Raw genomic sequence first — 23,083 nt, forward strand, 5'->3', positions numbered from 1 at the left:
TCTAAAATACAATGAAAACTACTAAACTTTTGGCCTTCAGTTTTGTCACAACTCAAGCTTTCTTGCCCACCATTGCAGGTGGTCACACTCCGCTTTTGTCCAGTCCACATCTAATTTTTCCAGAGCTCCCACCAAACTATGGAAGAGGTAATTTGCTGTTGTGTCTCATCAGCACCAATTCTACAAACTCCTCTGTTATGCACAGTCTGCCATTTCCTCATTATCCATTATAGCCTTGCCTGCACGTTCCCCTTTACCACTCTTCCTCTTAATGTATTTACAAAAGTTGTTAGCTTTGATATCCCTTGGAAGTTTTTTCGTATTCCTTTTTGCACTTCTTATGCCTTTCTTTCTATCCCCTTGTTTCTTATTATAGCTCTCCCAGTCTGCTGGATTTTTACTTTTCCTTGCATTTGTGCAAGCCTTTTCTTTCAGCTTGGTACTCTCTCTTACCTCATTTGTTGACCATGGTTGCTTAACTACACAAATGGAGCCTTTGCCTTTTAGGGGTACATGCTGGTTTTGTACCGTACCAAGTACTTCTTTGCATAATTTCCACTGCTGTAGGTTTACCCATTAACGGTTCAGCTCAATTTATTGTGCTCAATTCATTTCTCATCTTTTTGAAATCTCCCTTAAACCTGGGTTTGAGACACTCCCTTCTCTGTCTCAAACCTAATATCAAATTCAGTCATACTGTGGTCATTATGTGCAAGATGTTCCCTTACCGCCAGATTGTTAACTAATTCTGGTCCATTAATCATTACTAAATCTGGTATGGCATATTCCCTTGTCCGCTCTAAAACGTGGTGTTCTAGAAATAAAATTAATACAAACGAACCTAATATGTGGTAAGAGTGCAGCTCCAGGTGTGGTGAGGACCTGTGACAGCTTGTAGCTGCTCACAATAATGGGTAATCTACTGAGGTGCCACGTAGAGGCGCGAGGGAAATGGTGATGCCTAAATGAGAGTGTGACATAACCTAGCAAACGTAATATACTACAGAGTCTTTGAACTAGAAAAGGGAGGAGCAAGCTTTCTAGAAATTCCAGGAGACTGGATTGAATAATTGGTATCACCCATAAAGCAAATCCAGCTCTGCATATCCAGTTTCTTTATTACTTATACCTTTTTCTTTGACTTGCAGTTTTCAATCTGGGTCAGTATCGCCGTGAAGCTGTGAAATCGTACAAGTCATATGAATTTTTCCGTCATGACAATGAAGAAGCTATGAAAATCAGAAAGTAAGAGCATTTTTCAGTCTTGTGCTGAGTTACAGTATGTTTAATAACTTGTCCAAATGGTTAAGTAGGTAACGAGTATTCAAGCAGGCTGGAGAAATGCTACTGAAGTAATCTTATTTTTCCACTCGCCAATTCTCTTTTCTCCAGCCCCGCTACCCACTATCTGTTCTGAAAACATAAGAACATGAGACATAGGAGCAGGAGTAGGTCATTTGGCCCCTTGAGCCTGCACCGCCATTTAATGAGATCATGGCTGATCTGATCTTGGCCTCAACTCCACTTTCCTGCCCACTCCCCATAACCCTTGACTCCCTTATCTTTCAAAAATCTGTCTATCTCCACCTTAAATCTATTCAAGGGTCCAGCCTCCACAGCTCTCTGGGGAAGAGAATGTCAAAGATTCATGACCCTCAGAGAAGAAATTCCTCCTCATTTCCGATTTAAAAGGGTTTCCCCTTATTCTGAAATTATGCCCCCTAGTTCTAGATTCCCCCACGAGGGGAAACATCCTCTCTGCATCTACCCTGTCAAGCCCCTTCAGAATCTTATATGTTTCAATAAGATCCCCTCTCATTCTTCAAGACCTATGGTTTCATGGGCACAGCTGGCATTTGGGTACAGTGTCCATGTGACTGTTATTCATGTGTAAACTTCAGGCTATTCAGCTCCTGGGTGCGTCACAATTGAGCTCAATCCTGTCCTCGCCTGACGTCCGTACATGCATTTCCAGCTATCAGAAACGGGAACCCTGGTTGACTTTACGCTCCCTAATCCAGGGCCACTGAATCTGTCAACAACTTGCATTTATATAGGCTGTTAATAATATATAAAAGTTGTCCCAAGGTGCTTCACAGAAGTGTTAAGAAAATGGGTGCCCAGCCAAAGAAGCAGAGGTTAGGAGGCATGACCAAAAGCTTGGTCAAAGAAGTGGATTTCAGGGAGGGTCTTAAAGGGCATCAAAGGTGAAGGTGAGGGAGGTTGGGTCAATTAACAGCTGCAATAGCGAATGCAGGGCCAAAGGCTAGTCAATTCAGAGTTTGAGTCTGCAGTTGTAAGCATCTTGGGGGGTGGGGAGAGGGGAAGGAGAAAAGTTTTACCTCGGCTCAAACCTGGGATCTTACTGATCTGTTAGGCTCAGCGCTTACTGGGCAAACTTATTGAGCCATTGAGGAAGTGAAGTAAGATTTTTATTGGAATTGTGCAAGAACTACACCTTGTAACGGATTCTTCATGCGGTGTATTTCACATCTGAGGAAGCAATGAGAGGGGAAGGAAAGGAGCTGATTTGAATAGTTCGTAGCCGCCCACTGGCTATTTCCAGAGCTGCATTATCAAGACCTGTGAACAAGTCACTACCTTTCCTTTCAGTTGGAGGTAGTTATATGATGAAGCTCACTCTGCACAAAAAAGGGGAAAAAGAGAAAAGGATTGTAATTGCTGAATTCACATGGGGGAAAAATAGTGACTAAACTAATGAGTTTGTCAGAATATTGGGAAAAATCCCCAACTAATTCCTAAATATTTAAACTCTCGGGCAGAAGGCTTACTCTGTTTATTAATAGACTATACAGTACACAGGACTGTCCTTATAAAAAGGTTCAAAAAGGCTGTTGTGGTCTGGAATAATATGCAAGTTGCCTGCTGTGTTTATTCACAAATATTTTATTCTGTGCAAATGGAGTTAGGGAATGAATTAAAAAGGATTGAGTGTCTGATTTGGAAAATCTAGTGAGACCGTAGACGGTTATTTCCACCAGCTGAAAAAATGGCTTAGTCTGCATCCATTTGAAATCCAATTGTTACTGTCTTTTTAAGATTGTACAGAACTAGACTCACGGAGATCTTACCAAATCTGTAAGAACATAAGAACTAGGAGCAGGAATAGGCCACTTGGCCCCTCGAGCCTGCTCCGCCATTCAATAAGATCATGCCTGATCTTGGGCTCAAAGCCACTTCCCTGCCCGCTCCCCATAACCCTTCGCTCCCTTATCTTGCAAAAATCAGTCTATCTCCACCTTAAATGTATTTAATGAACCAGCCTCCATGGCTCTCTGGGGCAGAGAATTCCACAGATTTACGACCCTCTGAGAAGAAATTCCTCCTCACCTCAGTTCTAAAAGGGCGACCCTTTATTCTGATACTGTGCCCCCGCGTTCTAGATTTCCCCACGAGGGGAAACATCCTCTCTGCATCTACCTTGTCGAGCCCCCTCAGTATCTTATATGTTTCAATAAGATCACCTCTCATTCTTCTAAATTCCAATGAGTATAGGCCCAGCCTGCTCAGTTGTAGCAGGACTTCCCTGCTTTTATACTCCAACCCCTTTGAAATAAAGGCCAACATTCCATTTGCCTTTTTGATTACTTGCTGTACCTGCATGCTAACTTTTTGTGTTTCATGCACAAGGACCCCCAGGTCCCTCTGAACTGTAGCATTTTGTAATCTCTCTTCATTTAAATAATAATTTGCTTTTTTATTTTTCCTGCCAAAGTGTATAACCTTGCACTTTCCCACATTATACTCCATCTGCCAAATGTTTGCCCACTCACTTAGCCTGTCTATATCACACTGTAAAACACTGAGTTCAGTAATGTTGTCAAACAATATATAGCCTTCTAGGTAGCAGCTACAGAGGATTTCTGCAATGACCTGGACTCACAAGATAGAAAATTCATGGCAGCAAATGTGAAGAATGAAGAGGGAGCATTATGAGCACTGTGGAGTACACTGCATATAACCCTCTCAGCGTGCTCTGTGCTACAGAGTTCCTGTGCTTTTATTGTGCCTCTTCCACTTGTGCAGCTGCACAGATAATTTGGCAAATTACATGAAGTTACTGATTAAAATTAAACTGGCTGCCTGACCAAAATCTACACTCAACTATGCTGAACTATTTGTTTGGTTATACATTTGCCCGTAGAGAGTGCGCCTTAGCAGCATTGAAGGATTTGAAAACCTACCTCACAGATGAGCATGGCCAGATTGCAGTAAGTTGATTTATTTTATTCTTATAGTTCTATCCGCACACTATCAGACCCAACTCTTTCAGTGTTTTACATGCTTACCCTGTGTGATTGTTGCTTTTCTTATTATTTATAGCAGTTGGTCTTTTTCACATTCAGCGACTAAAAGTAAAAGCTTTCAGTTACAATGTTTAATTGAAACATGAAAGGATTTCCCTGCTACAGTTCCCAGTAATGGATGTGCTTATAATTGGGACTAAGCAAATCTAATACATTTCTATTGAATTGTACATATTGATACAAGAGCTATACCAATACCATTAAGTTGTGTAGACTGCAGAATTGTCATGCAATGAAAAATTAATGCTACAAAATGTGAATCAGTAATCTCTACAAAAAAGCTAGTGCCGAAAGGGTGGTTGATAAAGGGATCTCATCCGTTGTTCAATATGTTTATCCACTAGCTCAATCCTTTGCACTTCCATTTTATTGTGTTTCATTATGAATAAATTTAACACCATGGACACTAAACCACTTTTGTGTTATTCCCTCCCCCTTTTTCCCCTCTCCGATGACTCCACCGCTGCTCCAATTTGCCATGCTTTCTCCTGTGGTCTGTGATGCAGTTTTTGTGGTGTCATTGAGAGTCTGTAATTATCCGGTGAGAGGTCTGGTTCTGCCACCTTGCACTGTCGGCCAGTTTTTCCTCCCGACTGAAATGCACCCCTGTCCTTCAATGCCGTGCTAAGTCTAGCAGCCCAGCCATCTGCCATGCAATGAGGCTACTGTCCCAAAGTGACAGTTTAACAAAGAATTGGAAATCCAGTGCTCCCCATCTGGAGGTACGGGGTTGCAACTGAAAACTGTTGAGCAGTTATTTTATTTACAAAGGGTCACATTCTTTAGTAGCATTGGGAGTTCATTATTTGTGTTTATTAGAAACTTAATTTGTGTGCAGATTAAAATTTAGTACAAATTTCTTTTTCATTTTTTTCTCCATCCCAGGTGTTTGATGCAACTAACACAACCAGAGAGAGGAGGGATTTAATCCTGGATTTTGCACGTGATAGTGCATTTAAGGTTAGAATTGGGAGAAATAGCAAGCTATTTTCTAGTTTTTTTTTGAACAATCATTTTGACTATTAATTCTCGATAATTGAATGAGTATAACATGTTACTCAACATTTGAATGGCGGAGCAGACTCAAAGGGCTGAATGGCCTACTCCTGCTCCTATTTTTGTGTCTATTATTTTTATTTATTCTTAACAACATAGTGAGTTAAAGCAACAATTGTATGAAAACGATTTGCATTTTGAAAAATCTTCCAGCACAGCCAAAATTATGCATGCAGTTCTGGAGTAGAAGGTTCTTACTTAGCGAATTTCTGATGAATAAAATCCTATTTACCATAAGATTTTGTATACCCAATAGGAATTGTCTGTAACTGCTATCAACTATGGCAAGTTAAAGTTCCTGTATTGATTGCAGAGCTTGCTGTTTTTATGTTATTGTACTGAGTGATACATATGCTGTACACTTTTTTTAAATGATATGCACAAAGGTGTTTTAAAGAACTTTGAAATGAAAGTAGCTACAGTAATCAAATATTTCAGTTTTCTGACCTCTTGCATTTATTACCTGGAGTATTCATAGTGTGTGATCATGCAACAGATTATGGTGTATTGGGGTGATCTTAGTTGAATATTTCACTAAGGCAGAACGACTGTTTGTTCCTAGGTGTTCTTTGTTGAATCTGTCTGTGATGATCCAGATGTCATTGCTGCAAATATAAAGGTAGGTGATAGCATTTAGTACCTACAACCCAGAGCTTCCTCCCAAATAAGATCTAGCAAACCATTTTCTTGTACAGGAAACTGTTTTTTATCCGGCACCGACAGGACCAGCATGGTGCCGGTTTATCAAAAAGTCTGGATTATAGAGAGGTATAGTAAAAGGTACAAGAGCCCCGTACACGGCCACAGATCTAGGCGTACCTGTTGCATAGCAACAGGTGCAGGAACCCTGGTTACACGGCCACAGATCCAGGAACGGCCACTAATAGGAAGTAAAACTTACCTGAACCTACTCCTGAATTTTGCCGGTTAACAGGTTTCTGGTTATTTAGGTGCCGGTAAATCGAGAGTTTCCTGTAAAAAGATAGTCCATCATTCCCAGCTGCATTAGCAGATGACTAGACATCCACTAATGTCACTGTGAAACGGTCACCAGAAGGTTCAGAAGAACATTTTCCCTCTGATTTTTGTTTTCTTCCCTCTCTCTTCCTGTGGAGAGGAGCTTGCCTTTTCGGCACAGCTGATATTGCACACGTGGCATGTGGAGGATGCTGGGCACAAATCCATGTCCTTCTCCATAGCAGTGCTTTGGGCCTGCATGGCTACCTATATCGTGCTGAGTATCATCAGCTTATTTCGTTTTGTGGAATCTGAAATTCTACCTTTTTATGGTAAATATTAATAGGTTTACTCTGGGGGGTGGGGGGGGAAATGATTTTTTTTATTCTGAAGTAAATATGGAATCTGTGACTGGGATAAACAATGTTTTGTAAACCCTGCTAACATGGTACCTCCTGAAAGTTTTGCATAGGACAGTGGTCTGACTCCAGGGAATCCCGCATTGTTTGCTTCAACACTAAACGGTACTCTTGCAGTGTTACTACACAACTTTTTCTTCTGTTGTTCTTGAAGGTGAAGGAAAGTCTAGAAGGGAGTATTTTGTTTCAAATTCTTTCCCCTCATAGAAGAAAATAACTCAAAGTTGACACTTTATATATAAAAAAAAAAAACATCTTGAAGCGATTTCACATGTCATCATGGAAAACTCAGAATGGGGTTTTTCTTTCTGCTACATTACTCTGGTGTTATCAATTACAGTAGTATCCCAAAGTAGCTCCACTGGAAATAGTAGGGCAACAATTTTAAACTACCCTGATAGCTGCAATTTTTTTTTCCCCCTCTGGCTTGTAGCCTGAAGCCGAGAGTCTCTGGAGCAACTCGTGTGTTACAGGAAACTTTTTTTTATCTGGCACCGACGGGACCGACGTGGTGCCGGTTCATCAACAATTCCGGATAACCGAAAGCTATAGTAAAAGATACGGAGCTGAGAGCTCCGTATAAAGCAACAAACCCACAGGTTCAGAACAATGGCCACACGCTCCAAGCGTCTCTGTAGCTTAGCAACAGCTGCAGCTGCACCCTTGCACAGCAACAGATCGAGGAAGGCAAGTAATAAAACTTACCTGAACCTACTCTTGAATTTTGCCGGTTAACCGAGATTTCCGGTTATTTAGGTGCCGGTAAATCAAAAGTTTCCTGTAGTTTAAATACAACCATGCTTGTTTGCAGTGGAACTGCTCTGGGATACACAGATAAGTAGCAGAGGTCACTGAAGTGGCCTAGCTGGAGGGAGCTTGATCTCACTCTAGGATCTCCATGGTGGCAATAAAGTTTATATTTTTTTTAATTAAAAAAAATTGCTAATATTTTAAAGGTTTTTTTTTCTACAAAGGAAGGGGAAGTACTTGAAAGTCAAAAGTTCCCCGCCCCCAAATGTTTCTTCTGTTTTATGTCTGAATGGTGGTGCTGACTTGGTTTTGCTCAGATTACCTACCATATCTGATTGCACAAGCATTTGGTACCATCTGGGGCAATGTCATCCTAGAGAATTATTGACGTATCCACTTTGCTTATCCAGCAGAATGTGTGAGTTAAGAAACCGATGCATGATTTATTCCTGGTTGTATATCTAAGCAGTGTCTGGCATAGCTTGAGTAAAACCTTTCACATATTATGTACAGGAGGTGAAGGTATCAAGCCCAGACTATGCAGAATGTGAAGAAGACCGTATTATGGATGATTTCCTCAAACGAATTGAATGTTATAAAGTCACCTACGAACCACTGGATCCTGATGATTATGACAAGTAAGGGTTTAAAATGGCCGTCAAATTGTCATCAGTGACTAAATTGATGATCAGCCTATTGTTTAATTTACAAATCTACCCACCTTTTCTATTACCATTCTCGGTGCTGAATTTACAGTGTGATACAGACTGGAAAAGTGGATGACTGTGAAATATGTTTTTAAAAATAGTGCTTCTATAATGCTAAATATGATAAAATGATTATTTTCAATTTAATTGATATATGTAAAGCAATATTGACTCATAACCACAACCATCTGTAAAATACTAATGCCAGGAATGAATAGAAATGTATCCCAATCCACTAAGGAGGCAGCAGAACAAGTAGATAAGGTGGTTAAAAAGGCATATGAGATACTTGCCTTCATTAGCCGATGCATAGAATATAAGAGCAGGGAGGTTATGATGGAACTGTACAAAACACTAGTTAGGCCACAGCTGGAATACTGTGTGCAGTTCTGGTCGCCACACTATAGGAAGGATGTGATTGTATTGGAGAGGGTGCAGAGGAGATTCACCAGGATGTTACCTGGACTGGAGCGCTTCAGCTATGAAGAGAGACTGGACAGGCTGGGGTTGTTTTCCTTAGAGCAGAGAAGGCTGAGGGGGGACCTGATTGAGGTCTACAAAATTATGAGGGGCATAGATAGGGTAGATAGAAAGGAACTTTTCCCCATAGTAGAGGGGTCAGTAACCAGGGGGCATAGTTTCAAGGTAAGGGGCAGGAGGTTTAGAGGGGATTTGAGGAAAAGCTTTTTCACCCAGGGGCTGGTTGGAATCTGGAACTCACTGCCTGAAAGGATGGTAGAGGCAGGAACCCTCACAACATTCAAGAAATATTTAGATGAGCACATAGCATATAAGGCTACGGACCAAGTGCTGAAAAATGGGATTAGAATAGACAGGGCTTGATGGCTGGCATGGACACGATTGGCCGAAGGGCCTCTTTCTGTGTTGTATAACTCTATGACTCTATGTTACATCTCTGTACTTTAGTGTTGTATTCATTTAAGTACGAAGCAGGTTGCTGTGATTGTACTGCATCAATGAAGTCTGGTCATTAATCGCGTTCTGATTTGTTTCTTGGTTTGCTAAGTTGTCAGAGTTCATTTTTCAACTTTTGCTTGTTTTACCTGGAGAAATTGAAAATGAAAACTATTATTGGACTGTCATACTGACTGTTTTTGTTAATGTTTAACAGCTATGATTATTTTTTAACTTTAGGGATTTGTCCTTCATCAAGGTAATTAATGTTGGTCGACGGTTTCTAGTGAACAAAGTCCAGGATTACATTCAGAGCAAAATAGTTTATTACTTGATGAACATTCATGTCTATCCACGCACTATCTACCTGAGCCGGCATGGAGAGAGTGAATACAACAGTTCGGGGAGGATTGGCGGTGATTCAGGGTTATCTTCTCGAGGGAAACAGGTACTGAAGGGCCTTGTATTGCAAAGTTCTGATTCGCCTAATAAAATGCAGAGGAGAGATTTCCACTGTTTGTTATTTACAACAAAGTCCTAAATGTGTGCATGCATTGCAGATAGTACAGTACAAATCTTTCCCCATTGTGTTCCTTTTGCAAACTTAAGAGGTTTGAAAACTTGTAAATCAGCAGCATGTTGGCTTTTTGCAAGCTGAAAAAACTACCTGGGGTCAGTAAAATAAAAACAGAAAATGCTGGAAATACTCAGCAGGTCAGGCAGCGTCTGTGGAGAGAAAAACAGAGTTAACGTTTCAGGTCGATGACTTTTCATCAGAACTATTTCCAGCATTTTCTGTTTTTATTTCAGATTTCCAGCAACCACAGTATTTTGCTTTTGTATCAGTAAAAAAAAAGGCTGAGTTAAATTAATCAGGCTGCAAGTAAAGTTCAAGAACTGATTGGCATCGTATTTGAAGAATTTGTGGGTTTGTGAAATGGATGTTATTGATTAGTAAGTAGCTACATTAACTAATACATCACCTTTTTTTAAAAGTACGCCGAAGCCTTGCACCGATTTGTTGAACAGCAGAAAATTCCAGACCTGAAGGTTTGGACTAGTCAACTGAGGCGAACAATCCAAACAGCAGAGGCCCTGGGTGTTCCTTATGAACAGTGGAAAATCCTCAATGAGATTGATGCAGTGAGTACAAAGAAATAATGTAACTGCTCACATCATTTTATTAACTGATTTTTTTTCCTTTTTAATATATATGGAATTACAAGGAAAATTGATTGTAACTACAGTTGTATCAGGTTCCTAAATGCCCATTTATTTATTTTTAAGTACAGGTACCTATTTCAGTAGCATTTTTCCTACGTTTTCCTGTCCTGCATTGTAAGAAAAAAACCAATTACATGTTATCGGAATGTAATTACAAAATCAATTTTAAAGTTTATCTTTCTATTTTGGAAGCTGTGGGAATTCTATTGTATTATTTTGTGTAAAAGTTTGGCATTTGTAAATAAGTGTGCTTAACCTCACTTTCAAGGGCGTTTGTGAAGAGTTGACTTACAGTGAAATTCAGGACCAACATCCAGACGAATTTGCTCTGCGAGACCAGGACAAGTACCATTACCGTTACCCAGGAGGAGAGGTATGCCAGCAAGGGTTTTGATCTTTTCTGTGTTCAACAATTTTTGTGGAAAAATAAGTCTGAGTAAATGGCTTACAACATCAGAGTTCAGCACTGATCAGTGGATTCATAGCCCTTCGGGAACAGATTAACAAACATGATTGAAGTCTGTTTTTTTGCTAACATCTTGGTAGGTCGTAGAAATCATGCAGCATCTGCAGTTGGTCACAGCTGAAAAATGAGTATTTTACAAATTTAACAAAGGGGAAGATTGTAAACTAACACCATAGCAATTACAGCAGTGAATATTGCACGGGAATTTGAAGTTTTTTTTTATCACAGGTCATGATTGTAGTGCCATTAATCGGTATAGAGTTCCCACCACTCGCACTGTCCCCGCTTATCGCCCGGACAGCCACCTATATTGGGCAAATGGCACTAACCATTTGCCATCACCATAGGCGTCAATTACAAAAGCACCACCTTAAGCACGCCAGTTATTTCAGGCAGTTCAAGCAGCTGTTCACACAATATCTCTTTACAATCTCGGTCACAAATTTCAGGCTCTGTTTTATTGGTTTAAAATTTACATTTCGCCCTCTGACTGTAATGGGAACTGCCTGTACTAATTTCTTGTCCTGCGACACAGCTCCAGGATCTCCGCCATCGGGTAAATCAACCCCGGCCCCGAAGCTTGAGGAACTCCAACTCCAAAGCAAAACATCATGCTTGCAAATGAGCTTAACATGTTAATATGCCTAAGCTTCTGATGGTTACAGTTATAGGGCTCAAAAGACTGAGGCAATGTGAAATTAATTTAAATCAAGCAGCTAAACGTTGGATAGTTTAACGTAGGTGAGGGAAGGTTAAGGATTCCCCTCCACTGTAGTTGATACGGCCCTCCACCGTGTCCGTCCAATTTCCCGCACTACTTCCCTCATCACTTCCCCACCCTCCCAGAACCACGATAGGGTCCCCCTTGTCCTCATCAACCACCTCACCAACCTCCACATTCAATGATTATCCTCTACCATTTCCGCCACCTCCAGCGCGATGCCACCACCAAACACATCTTCCCCCCGCCCCCCAGCGACTCCCCTTTCAGCATTCCGCAGGGATTATTCCCTCTGCGACACCTTGACCCACTCTTCCATCACCCCCAACACCTGCTCCCCTTCCCGTGCAAGTGCAGGAGATGCAATACTTGCCCTTTTACCTCCTCCTTTCCCACCATCCAGGGCCCCAAACACTGCTTCCAGGTGAAACAGTATTTACTTGTACTACTTTCAATTTAGTATACTGTATTCACTGCGCACGTTGAGGTCTCCTGTACAATGGGGAGACCAAACGCAGATTGGGTGTTCGCTTTGCTGAACACTTCCGTTCGGTCTGCAACCGTGACCCTGAGCTTCCGGTCGCCTGTCATTTTAATTCTCCGCTCCACTCCCACTCTGATCTCGGCCTCCTACATTGTTCTAATGAAACTCAATGTAAGCTCGAGGAATAGTATCTCATTTATCGATGAGGCAGTTTACAACCTTCTGGACTCAACATTGAGTTCAACAATTTCAGATCATAACCACTGCTCCCATTTTTCAGACAGCAAGTGCTGATAATGGTTCTGCTGCTGCCATTTAAAGCTCCTCTAGATCTATGTTTTGTTCCTTGACTTGTCCCATTACTCCACCCCCTTTTGCCATGCACTATCTTCCCTTTTGTCATTTAATCTCTCCTGCCTTCCACCCTATCACAGACCTTCCCTTTTGTTCTTTCCTCCCCTCCTCCAACCCCTTCTTTCCCTGCCTCTGTACTTGCTTATAAACTGTTACATCTCTAGCTACTTCCAATTCTGATGAAAGGTCATCGACCTGAAATGTTAACTCTGTTTCTCTCCACAGATGCGGTCTCACCTGCTGAGTATTTCCAGCATTTTCTGTTTTTAGCCCAGTTATGAAACTCTGTCACTAGGTGGCACTGTAAGCACACGGGTTGGATTAAAATCGGAGAGCAAGTCGGTTGACACCTTTTTATAACAAGCACTTGAGAACGGAGAAAATCAGCTTATTCATTTTTAATAAATACTATATTGTACAATGATTGTATTTGTTAAATATGGTTTTATTTAACATATATTTACTATAGGCAATTCAACTGGCCCTTGGATACTGATAGTTTCAACATTAAAATTAAGATTTGCTTTTTCCCATTCTGCAACTTGTTACAATACAGTATTAAGTTCTGTCATGTTATATTTGATGTAGCTCCACAGAACTGCTAAGCAATTGATAAGGTTGAATTCTGCTGTTTTCATGCTATCAGTAAAACTACACGCTGCATCAGTTTAAAAAAATAACTAGTTGATCTCCCATGGTGTTGCTCATAGGGAGTCGAAGCTAAGTGTAGTTTTCAGATGATGTGAAGTTAGATGCTGGGGACAATTAGACCAGACTACACAGATGTAATTCAGTCTCCATTTTAAAGTCATACAATATGTGCTTATTTTTCTTGCCAAAGAGAGTGTAATTACTGCATGACAAATTTTCATGAGGAATTTCCGTTATAAATGTGGCATGAATTTATAATGGAAATGTTGACGGGTATTGTGCACAGACATAAGATTTTTTGATGTGTACACTCATATTAAAAAATTACATGCAAGTATGCAAATCATATTGCATTTTGATTTAGTCTAGGAACTCTGACTTGATTAGAGAATGTATTGTTAATGAAACTGGGGCACTGTTGTTCACAAAGTTCACCAATAGTCCAGAAGAGCATAGTCTTCTCCTTGCTGCACCATGACACTTTTCTGCAGTGCTCCAGTACTAGTGGGTGACTATATTGTGAAAACAAGCCCAGGGGGAGAGAATGGGCTTGTTTGGCTTGAGTAGCAGCAATTGTACAATGGCTGGCTGGTTGTGTGTTTTGTTCTGTGATCTATTTTAGTAGCTTCATTAAGAAAAATAGGTTAGATAATATTGGTGTGGTAATTGTTAGACACATTGCATTTTTGTTATGTTATCTAAACCATTCCCAAAGCACTTTCTAAAGTATTTTTTTGTTGGTTTACATTTTTCTAAATTCAAAAAGTACATATTTGAAAAGAAGTACTGCAATAGGTCTATTTAGTAACCTACCTGCTTGTGTTCAGTCCTACCAGGATTTGGTCCAACGGGTGGAGCCTGTCATCATGGAGTTAGAGAGACAAGGGAATGTTCTTGTTATTGCACACCAGGCTGTCATGAGGTGCCTCATCGCTTACTTTATGGATAAGGGAGCAGGTAAAACAATAAGAAAGTGAATAGTACTGTACTTCTTATGGCTTCTCGTTTCCCCTCTCCACCTTTGTTTTCTGCCTAGCTCTCCTGATGGCACTGACTCGCCCCGAGATGTAGTTCCTTGAATACCAACTGGCCACTCTTCGTGTGCAAGCCTGGACAGTAAGCGCTAGCATGCTACTGTTCTGTGAAGATTAGAGCTGAACGCAATCCTGTTCTCACCCACGCACATTCGAACAGGATTTATATAGCGATAAGGAATGGGAACCTTGATTAATTGACCCCCCCCCCCCCCCCCGAGGCCAATTGCTGCATTACTATCACCACCCTGAACTGAGATCAACTCCTGTTGTTTACTTTCTTTCCACCATTTTCCTCACCTCTCCTGAGGCATTGACTCTTTGCTGGAGTATGGTTTCACAGGTACTCTGTTGACTTGCCAAAGTGACCATTATTCATGTGAGCCTTGACAATGAGCATCAGCAACGTATCTGACCATAGGTGGCATACTGTTCGCCCAATGTCCGCATATGGCTCTTCCAGCAGGGATTACTGAATAGCAATCAGAAATGGTACTGAGGTCAGTTGAAGTGCCCTGCTGCTGCCACAGCTGGGATCAGCTGACTCAGCACAGACAGCGGATTGTACCTGGATCTTCCTGCTTTCTATGGCTCAGCTCCTCGCTGGATAAATTTGCTGAGCTCTACTCACAGAAATCACAGAAACCCCACAGTGCAGATAGAGGCCATTTCGGCCCATCGAGCCTGCACCGACACATATCCCACCCGATCCCCGTAACCCCTACACCAACACATATCCCACCCTATCCCCGTAACCCCACGTATTTAATCCCCCTAACACTAAGGATCAATTTCTCATAGCCAATCAACCTAACCTGCACATCTTTGGACTGTGGGAGGAAACCGGAGCACCCGGAGGAAACCCACGCAAACACGGGGAGAATGTGCAAACTCCACACACACAGTCACCCGAGGCCGGGTTCGAACCCGGGTCCCTGGCGCTGTGAGGCAACAGTGCTAACCACTATGCCACCGTGCTAACCACTATGCCACTGCACTTTTAACAGACTTGAAATCGGAATTGGTTTATTTACACAAGCTCTCCTTAAATAGCTGGGTAGGATTACATGACCTTCAATTTGCCAACACTCTAAATGTCGTCTTCTTCTTAGGCAGTCCCTCAGAACCGAGGATGACTTGCTTCCACATTAAAAATGAGTTCGCAGGTGACTGATGAGTCCAATGCGGGACCTACAGTCTCTGTCACAGGTGGGGCAGACGGTGGTTGAAGGGGCGGGCGGGGTGCTTGGATTGATGTGCGCTCCTTGCGCTGCCGGCGCTTGGCTTCCGCTTGCTCCCGGCAAAGAGACTCGAGGTGTTCGTCGCCTTCCCGGATGCTTCTCCTCCACTTTGTGCGGTCTTGGGTACCCTAAATGTGCACAAATAACAGTGAGCAACTACACTGAAGTGAGTCCCTGAAGAATTGATATATCTGATGAGGAAAGAAAAATCCAAACCACTTATAGCATTCACTCCTATTTGAGTAGATCAACAACAACAACTTGTATTTATATAGCACCTTTATAGATCAAACATATTCAGCCCTTTTAAAGGGAGATATGCCCAACTAAATTGACCGCTAATCCTAAATGTTATAAACGGATAGAGGTTCCAGGACATATACTGGGGGAGAACTTCGGCTTGCTGCCCGGGTGTTGCTGATTGAATGCCTATTATAGAAACACCCGATACTGATTTCTATAACAAGCGGCCAATCCGCAACATCAGTGTCTCTTATACCCTTGGTTACCTTGTTTTATGTTTTAGAACTATGGAAGCCAGGAAGCAGACATTTTCTGTAACTTTTTTTTTCACCATCTGACATCGAGTGCTGTTCCAGGGGACTGTGTGTAGTATGACCAGTTAGCGCACATCTTTCGCATCACTGGGAAGCAGTTCTGAATCCAGTCAAACTGATGGAATAAATAGCAACTGTAAGGGTCTTGTGTGAAATGTGTTAGTGTCTTAACAGTTCTTATTGGGCATGAACCTAATGGCAAAAAAATGCCTGCATGATTCATTCAATACAAATTGGAACAAAAATGGCAATCCCATTTAGAAGCCGTAGAATAGCTGCTGTGGGAAGGGGGAAAAAAAGGTGACACTGGTTCACTGAGATATTTTTCTGAAGTTGGGGTTAAGATGCATTATTGAAACATCATAAGGCCATACAAAATCCTATCTGTGAATGCTAGATGCTGACAGTGAGTGACAAAAATAGAAAGTGTACCATTCCCTAATGTTGCTAAAATAATCTTTGTTTAATGGGAAACAGAGTTTTAGTGATAGAAATGAGTAATGCTTGTTAGAATTCAGTTTCTGCCATGTGTAATGACAGTGGAACAGAGGTTATCGTGAACCAGATCCGCGCTCTTTTAGTGGTTTAACATTTTCTGGTTTATTTTGTTACAGACGAATTGCCATACCTGAAGTGTCCTCTACATACGGTCTTAAAACTAACACCTGTTGCCTATGGTCAGTACTCACACATTTTACTATTGTCATTGAAATCTCTCCTGTTAACAGTGAGCACAAGGAAAGGTAAATCCGATGCTGAACTTGTTAAATTTGAATACATTTTAATTATTCTAGGATAACTTTTCTTAACTATTACACATTTTAAAAAATCCAAAATCTTGAGGAATGAAGCTACAGTACATTTGAACTGAAACGTAAAATGTTATACGGTGATTATAATACTTTTTAGATTGCAGGAAATACAAATGGAAGCATTTCATCAAGTGAATGATATTGTGTCTAAGGGATATGTGTATTTTTCAAGTAAATATTCTATAGAGGAGAGAGTGTGCTCCTCATCAACCACATCACGGCTTTACATTAACTTGCTTACTGCTGTCCTTTTTTTTGTTTTTCCTGCTTTCAAACAAATATCGCTGAAACAAAGTATTTGAACCATGCGAACAACAGTTTTTTATGTCTGCATGGTCCAAATTTGGGTCAGCCATCCTTATTTTATATTTTGTTCTAGATTTTATTTTTGCATGGGCATGATGTTTGCATGGATTTTAGTACAGTACAGCTATGCATATACAATAATTACTAATAAATGGCTTGTGCTGTGTCTAAGCGAGGTGTGGTCAAATTGGGGCGTGCCAGTAAAGTTTTTGCCAGAACTCAAATTTCTCACTTCGATTCTGTACATACTTTTGAAAAGAAATGATGCTTCGCTCCCTTTCTCCTGTTAGTTCTCTGTCGAACAAACCATTCACCAGCTGAGAATGCTGCTGTTGAACTGCTTCCAGGCCACTGCCAATGCAATTCTGTAACTAGCTACCAGAACGTGTACAAGAGCACAGGGTGAAATTGTGAATTTTTTCCCACTTCCATTTAGACTTGCGCCTGACTCCCATTCGGTGCCTTTAAGATTGGGAACTTTCCAGTTGAGGAATCATGATGTCCATCCCAAATCCTACCACTCTGCACATATTAATTCACCAGCATACTTTAAAATTACTATAGCACGCTTAATACTAACCAAAATATCATGTTATGATGTGATAGCAAAATACTGCAGATGCTGGAAATCCGAAATAACAACAGAAAATGCTGGAAAAACTCAGCAGGCCAGGCAACATCCATGGAGAGAAATTAAAAGTTGGCGTTTCGGGTCGAAACCCTTTTTCAAAACTGGAAAGGAAATAAAATAGATCGAAGGCAGGGCTGCGATAGAACAAAAGAGAAGTAAAGAGACATTAAGAGGTATTCAAAACCAGACGAGATGGTAATAGGACAGAGGAGACAAAAGACGGCTCAGATTAGGTGTGAAGTGTACTGGCAGGATGAGAAACAGCTGCCATGTGGGAGAGGAAAAAAAAGGAAAGGGGGGGGGGTGGGAAAACCCAAAACAAAGGGGTGGAAAAAATATATATATAAGTAAAAATGTAATGGGGGCCGAGGTTATGATCTGAAATTGTTGAACTCGATAATTGAGTCCGGAAGGCTGCAAAGTGCCTAATCGGAAGATGAGGTGCTGTTCCTCGAGTTTACGTTGAGCTTCCGTGGAACAATGCATGAGGCCGAGGACGGTGAGGTCTAAGTGCTTGGCCTTGGCCATCCTTGGCCTCTTGCATTGTTCCACAGAAGCTCAACGTAAATTCGAGGAACAGCACCTCATCTTCCAATTAGGCACTTTGCAGCCTTCCGGACTCAATATCACAGAAATCACAGAAACCCCACAGTGCAGATAGAGGCCATTTCGGCCCATCGAGCCTGCACCAACACATATCCCACCCGATCCCCGTAACCCCTACACCAACACATATCCCACCCTATCCCTGTAACCCCACGTATTTAATCCCCCTAACACTAAGGGTCAATTTATCATAGCCAATCAACCTAACCTGCACATCTTTGGACTGTGGGAGGAAACCGGAGCACCCGGAGGAAACCCACGCAAACACGGGGAGAATGTGCAAACTCCACACAGACAGTCGCCCGAGGCCGGATTCGAACCCGGGTCCCTGGCGCTGTGAGGCAACAGTGCTTCAACAATTTCAGATCATAACCTCGGGCCCTATTACATTTTTACTTACATATTTTTTTCCACCCCTTTGTTTTGGCTCTTCCCTTTCTCCCCTCACCCCCCCTTTCCTTTTTTTTCTCTCTCCCACATGGCAGCTGTTTCTCATCCTGTCAGTACACTTCACACCTAATCTCAGCCGTCCTTTGTCTCCACTTGTCCTATTACCATCTCGTCTGGTTTTGAATACCTCTTAATGTCTCTTTACTTCTCTTTTGTTCTATCGCAGCCCTGCCTTCGATCTATTTTATTTCCTTTCCAGTTTTGAAAAAGGGTTTCGACCCCGAAACGTCGACTTTTAATTTCTCTCCACGGATGTTGCCTGGCCTGCTGAGTTTTTCCAGCATTTTCTGTTGTTATGTTATGATGTGAGTTGCCAACACGGGTATATATACGAAAAGAAGGATGCGGAATTTGATTTTAAAATTCTCCTCCTAGTGTTCAAATTCCTCCATGGCCTTGCCCCCTCCCATCTCTGTAACCTCCTCCAGCCCTACAACCCTCCGAGAATTCTGCATTCCTCCAAGTCTGGCCTCTTGTGCAAACCCCCACTTCCTTCGCCCCACCATTGGCGGCCATGCCTTCAGATGTCTAGGCCCTAAGCTCTGGCATTCTCTCCCTAAACCACCTCCATCTCTTTATGCTCCTTAAAGCCTACCTCCTTGACCAACCTTTTAGTCACACGTCCTAATATCTTTCTTTGGCATGGTCTCCATTTTTGTCTCATTACATTTTTTGGGATGTTTTACCACATTAAAGGCGCTTTATGAATGCAAGTTGCTGTTGATATTGGGGGAGGTGGTATGGGGAACATCTTGTCCGTTAAGCAAGCCCCATCCACATGGTGCAGCCATGTATACCATTTCCTGGGAAAGACCAGAAACAACCCACCAACAAACCTGAGGCCAATTTAGGAAAAACTCTGAGAAATTCCTCTCCAACTCACTAAGGCGATCAAGAAAAGCTTCAGGATGCTGCAGTAACCCATTAATCTTTCTAATCCCAACTAACCTGCAACTTGCCCTCTAACTGGAAATGTTCTCTGCTGATGAAGTTGTTTGTTCAGCTACTTTCTGAAAGACTGTGGGTAATCCTTACTTGCCACGTGCTTCGATAATCTGTTGCAGAGGATGACAACTTAGAAAATAAATACTTCCTAACATCCAACCTAACTCATTGAGGATTTAAATACATGTTCCCGAGTCCTACCATCCCTATCTATCTCAAATAACCTATCCAACTGGACAGAATCTAATTTAATGTCATGTTTAAATTTTCCCTTTTTTTAAAAAAAAACGAAAATATTACTTCACTGTATTTTCAATAGATTTATTTATTTATTCACATGAGAGTACATCTCCTGTAAGGAAAACAATTTATGGTGGGGGGGGGGTGTGGAAATTAGAGTGTGCTTCATTAATGAACTACTTTCAGATGAGACAACAAAATAGAATAAAAAATGTCACATCAAATGATGTGGCTTGCTCGTGTCAAGTTTGAATAATTTGCCTTCCCTTAATATTGACGTGATAAATTTTGAGCATATTAAACAGCAGTTTGGGACTAATCTAAGGAATGTTATCTTTGGTTTTAATGTCTTCGTATCCACATTCATAGTGCATGTATTCAGCAATCAGTATTGGCGAGTGAGAGTTCATAACCAACTGCTTCGTTTCTGCATTCATATTTAAAACTTTCTTTTCTTTCAGGTTGTAAAATGGAATCAGTTTACTTAAATGTAGAAGCAGTAAACACACACCGCGACCGGCCACTGGTAAAGATTCTGTGTTTTTCTTTGAATCGTGTCAAAGTTTGTGTGTTGAACTCTAAAAGAGAATGATCTTTTCTACAAAATGTTTCCTTTTTTAAAATGTTTTTTCTTTAAAAAAAATTCATTTTTGGGATATGGGCATTGTTGGCAAAGCCGACACTTATTGCCCATCTATAGTTACCCTAAGAAAGTGGTGGTGGGTTTCTTGAACTGCTGCAGTCCGTGTGATAAAGATGCTCCCATAATGATGTTGGGTACTGAGTTCCAGGATTTTGACCCTGCGACTATAAAGGAATGGTAATAGATGTCCAAGTTGGAATGGTGTGTGACTTGGAGGTAATGGTGTTTTCGTGCACCTACTGCCCTTATCCTAGGTGCTGGAGGTTGCGTTTTGGGGATTGCTGCCAAAGAAGCCTTGGTGAATTGTTGCAGTACTTTCTGTTGATAGTACTCACTGCATTCATGGTACGCCAGTGATTGAGGGGGTGGGTCTTTAGGCTGGCGGATGAGGTGCTGATCAAAGAGACTGCTTTATCCTGGATGTTGTTAAGCTTCTGGTGTGTTGCAGCTGCACCCATCCAAGCACGTGGGGAGCGTTCCATCACACTCCTGACTTGTGCCTTGTAGCTGGTATCTTTTAAACATCACGATAAATTTGAGAATGTTGTTCACTTTAATGGAAAAGATTAACGGTGATGTTGCAAATGTAACTGGTTCAGAGACACCAGTTTTTAAAAATACTTTTCACAATACAATAGGAACCACTGCCATTTACTTGCTGCTGGTTGGCTATGTAATGCCAGATCGGGATACAAAGCCATACAGGGCTAGCAAAATTATTTGTATATTAATTATGTTTCATAGTCTCAAGTATTTTTTCAGATACTTTGATATTGCAGATGTACTTGATAGTGTACATGATGTATAAAAATGTGGGACAGGAACAGCTAACCTACAGAATCAACTGTCACATCAACACTGGCAGGTCTTTGTCATTTAAATATCAATAAACTGTCATTGGGCCAGATTTTGCAGTAGAAATAACAGTGAGGCTAACAGTGCTCATTGTTGTCAATTTGCAATTCGGACAGCAACTTTCAGCGACCACACATGCGCAGTTAAATGCGTAAATCAGGAAGCTGCTGTCTGAAATGCCCTGCTCCTGCAGAAGCTGCACGATGACTGTGTATCGCCGGGAGACTCACCATTGAACAGCGTGAAGTTACTGTAGTTACCCAATATATACGCACTAAACTCAGCAGAAAAAGTTAGGGCTTGTCCATTTCAGTCTAAGTACCCTTTTAACGGTGTGTAAGTCTTAATTACTGCCAAACAACCTCTTGAAGTGTTTCTGTCTCTTTTACTTTCTATTTTATTCTTTTCTATTTTATTCCTCCTTGATTTAATTGTGTCAGCCGTGGCTCCGTTAGCACTCTCGCCTCTGAGTTAGAAGCTTGTGGGTTCAAGCCCTCTCCAGAGCAAAAAATCTAGGCTGACACTCCAATGCAGTACTGAGGGAGTGCTGCACTGTCTGAGGTGCCACCTTTTGGATGAGACGTTAAACCAAGGCCCCGTCTGCTCTCTCAGGTGGACATAAAAGAACTTATGGCACTGTTTTGAAGAAGAGCAGGGGAGTTATCCCTGGTGTCCTGGCCAATATTTATCCCTCAATCAACATCACTAAAAAACAGATTATCTGCTCATTATCATATTGCTGTTTGTGGGAGCTTGCTGTGTGCAAATTGGCTGCCGCGTTTCCTACAGAACAACAGTGACTACACTTCAGAAGTAAAGGCTGTAAAGCACTTTGGGACGTCCTGAGGTCATGAAAGGCGCTATATAAATGCAAGTTCTTTTGTTTACTGTTTCTTGGCTCATTTTACTACTTGAGTTTATTTCATTTTTTGCTTTCTTTTTGTTAAATTTCAAACTTTTTTTTACCATGCTCATCATAGGGAATGGGATGGAGTGGGAACGGTCTATTGTTGGAAGTAAAATATGGTGAGAATTTTTTTTAAATGCCAAGCAATTGTGCAAAATCAGGTTGGGTGCTTGGTAAAGAGTAACGTTAAATAAAAATAGAATAAAAAATGTGTATTAAGTTGAACATGTTCTGATCCAGAGTTACCTTCTGTATTTTTGAATTGATTCTCCGATCTGTTTAGTCTGTGCTGCTCACTTGACCACGAACACCAGGTGATTAACATAGACCAGCAAGCTAGGAGGAACTCCACAAAGACTCAAATGATGTAAATAGATAGATGGATAGATACCTAGAAACAAACATTTTACAAGGATTTTAAACTATCAGGGTAACATTGGTATTTATGAATTTTAATGAGGCTGTTTTCCATGGGTGTTGTAGATTATCATTCTAGGAGATTTATACTCGTTCTTACCCATTTGGAACTGACAGCAGTACGCAAAGATTGGCTCAACTTTCCATCTGCCTTTCCTATTTTTGTATTCTTTATAACATATATTTAGTCTCTCCAATAGTATCTCTGATCTTTCTAGTTCACTTTTAATATTTACCTTTTTTTGGATCTTGAGTCGTCTATATATCCTCCCTATGGTTTCATCAAACAAAATGTCTCCTCCGTGTGTTCGTTTCAGTGAAGGTGTAAACAGATTTACATAGAATCTAAAGCACAAAATCAGGCCATTCCACCCAACTGACCTATGCCACTGTTCATACTCCACATA

At 41.2% G+C, this 23,083-nt stretch overlaps 1 protein-coding gene across 9 annotated transcripts in view; it reads left to right on the plus strand.

Moving 5' to 3' along the window:
• LOC147105173 (6-phosphofructo-2-kinase/fructose-2,6-bisphosphatase 2-like) overlaps positions 1–23,083 on the plus strand; it is a 74,146-nt gene that overhangs the window by 29,166 nt on the left and 21,897 nt on the right. For all 9 annotated transcript variants that reach the window (XR_015081694.1, XR_015081693.1, XM_086011276.1 and 6 more), the window contains 11 exons: positions 1,149–1,245; positions 4,166–4,232; positions 5,214–5,288; positions 5,947–6,003; positions 8,024–8,148; positions 9,373–9,580; positions 10,129–10,275; positions 10,625–10,729; positions 13,860–13,989; positions 16,479–16,541; positions 20,316–20,380. Coding sequence is in view for 7 of the 9 variants with exons in the window: in XM_086011276.1 (XP_085867402.1) it covers positions 1,149–1,245; positions 4,166–4,232; positions 5,214–5,288; positions 5,947–6,003; positions 8,024–8,148; positions 9,373–9,580; positions 10,129–10,275; positions 10,625–10,729; positions 13,860–13,989; positions 16,479–16,541; positions 20,316–20,380 (1,139 nt within the window). In the remaining 2 variants the exon portion in view is untranslated. The remainder of the gene's footprint in view (positions 1–1,148; positions 1,246–4,165; positions 4,233–5,213; positions 5,289–5,946; positions 6,004–8,023; positions 8,149–9,372; positions 9,581–10,128; positions 10,276–10,624; positions 10,730–13,859; positions 13,990–16,478; positions 16,542–20,315; positions 20,381–23,083) is intronic.

Source organism: Somniosus microcephalus, chromosome 18 (assembly GCF_052327205.1).
Source record: "Somniosus microcephalus isolate GS21.2 chromosome 18, FLI_Smic_1.0, whole genome shotgun sequence".
In the NCBI taxonomy this organism is placed as follows: Eukaryota; Metazoa; Chordata; class Chondrichthyes; order Squaliformes; family Somniosidae; genus Somniosus; species Somniosus microcephalus.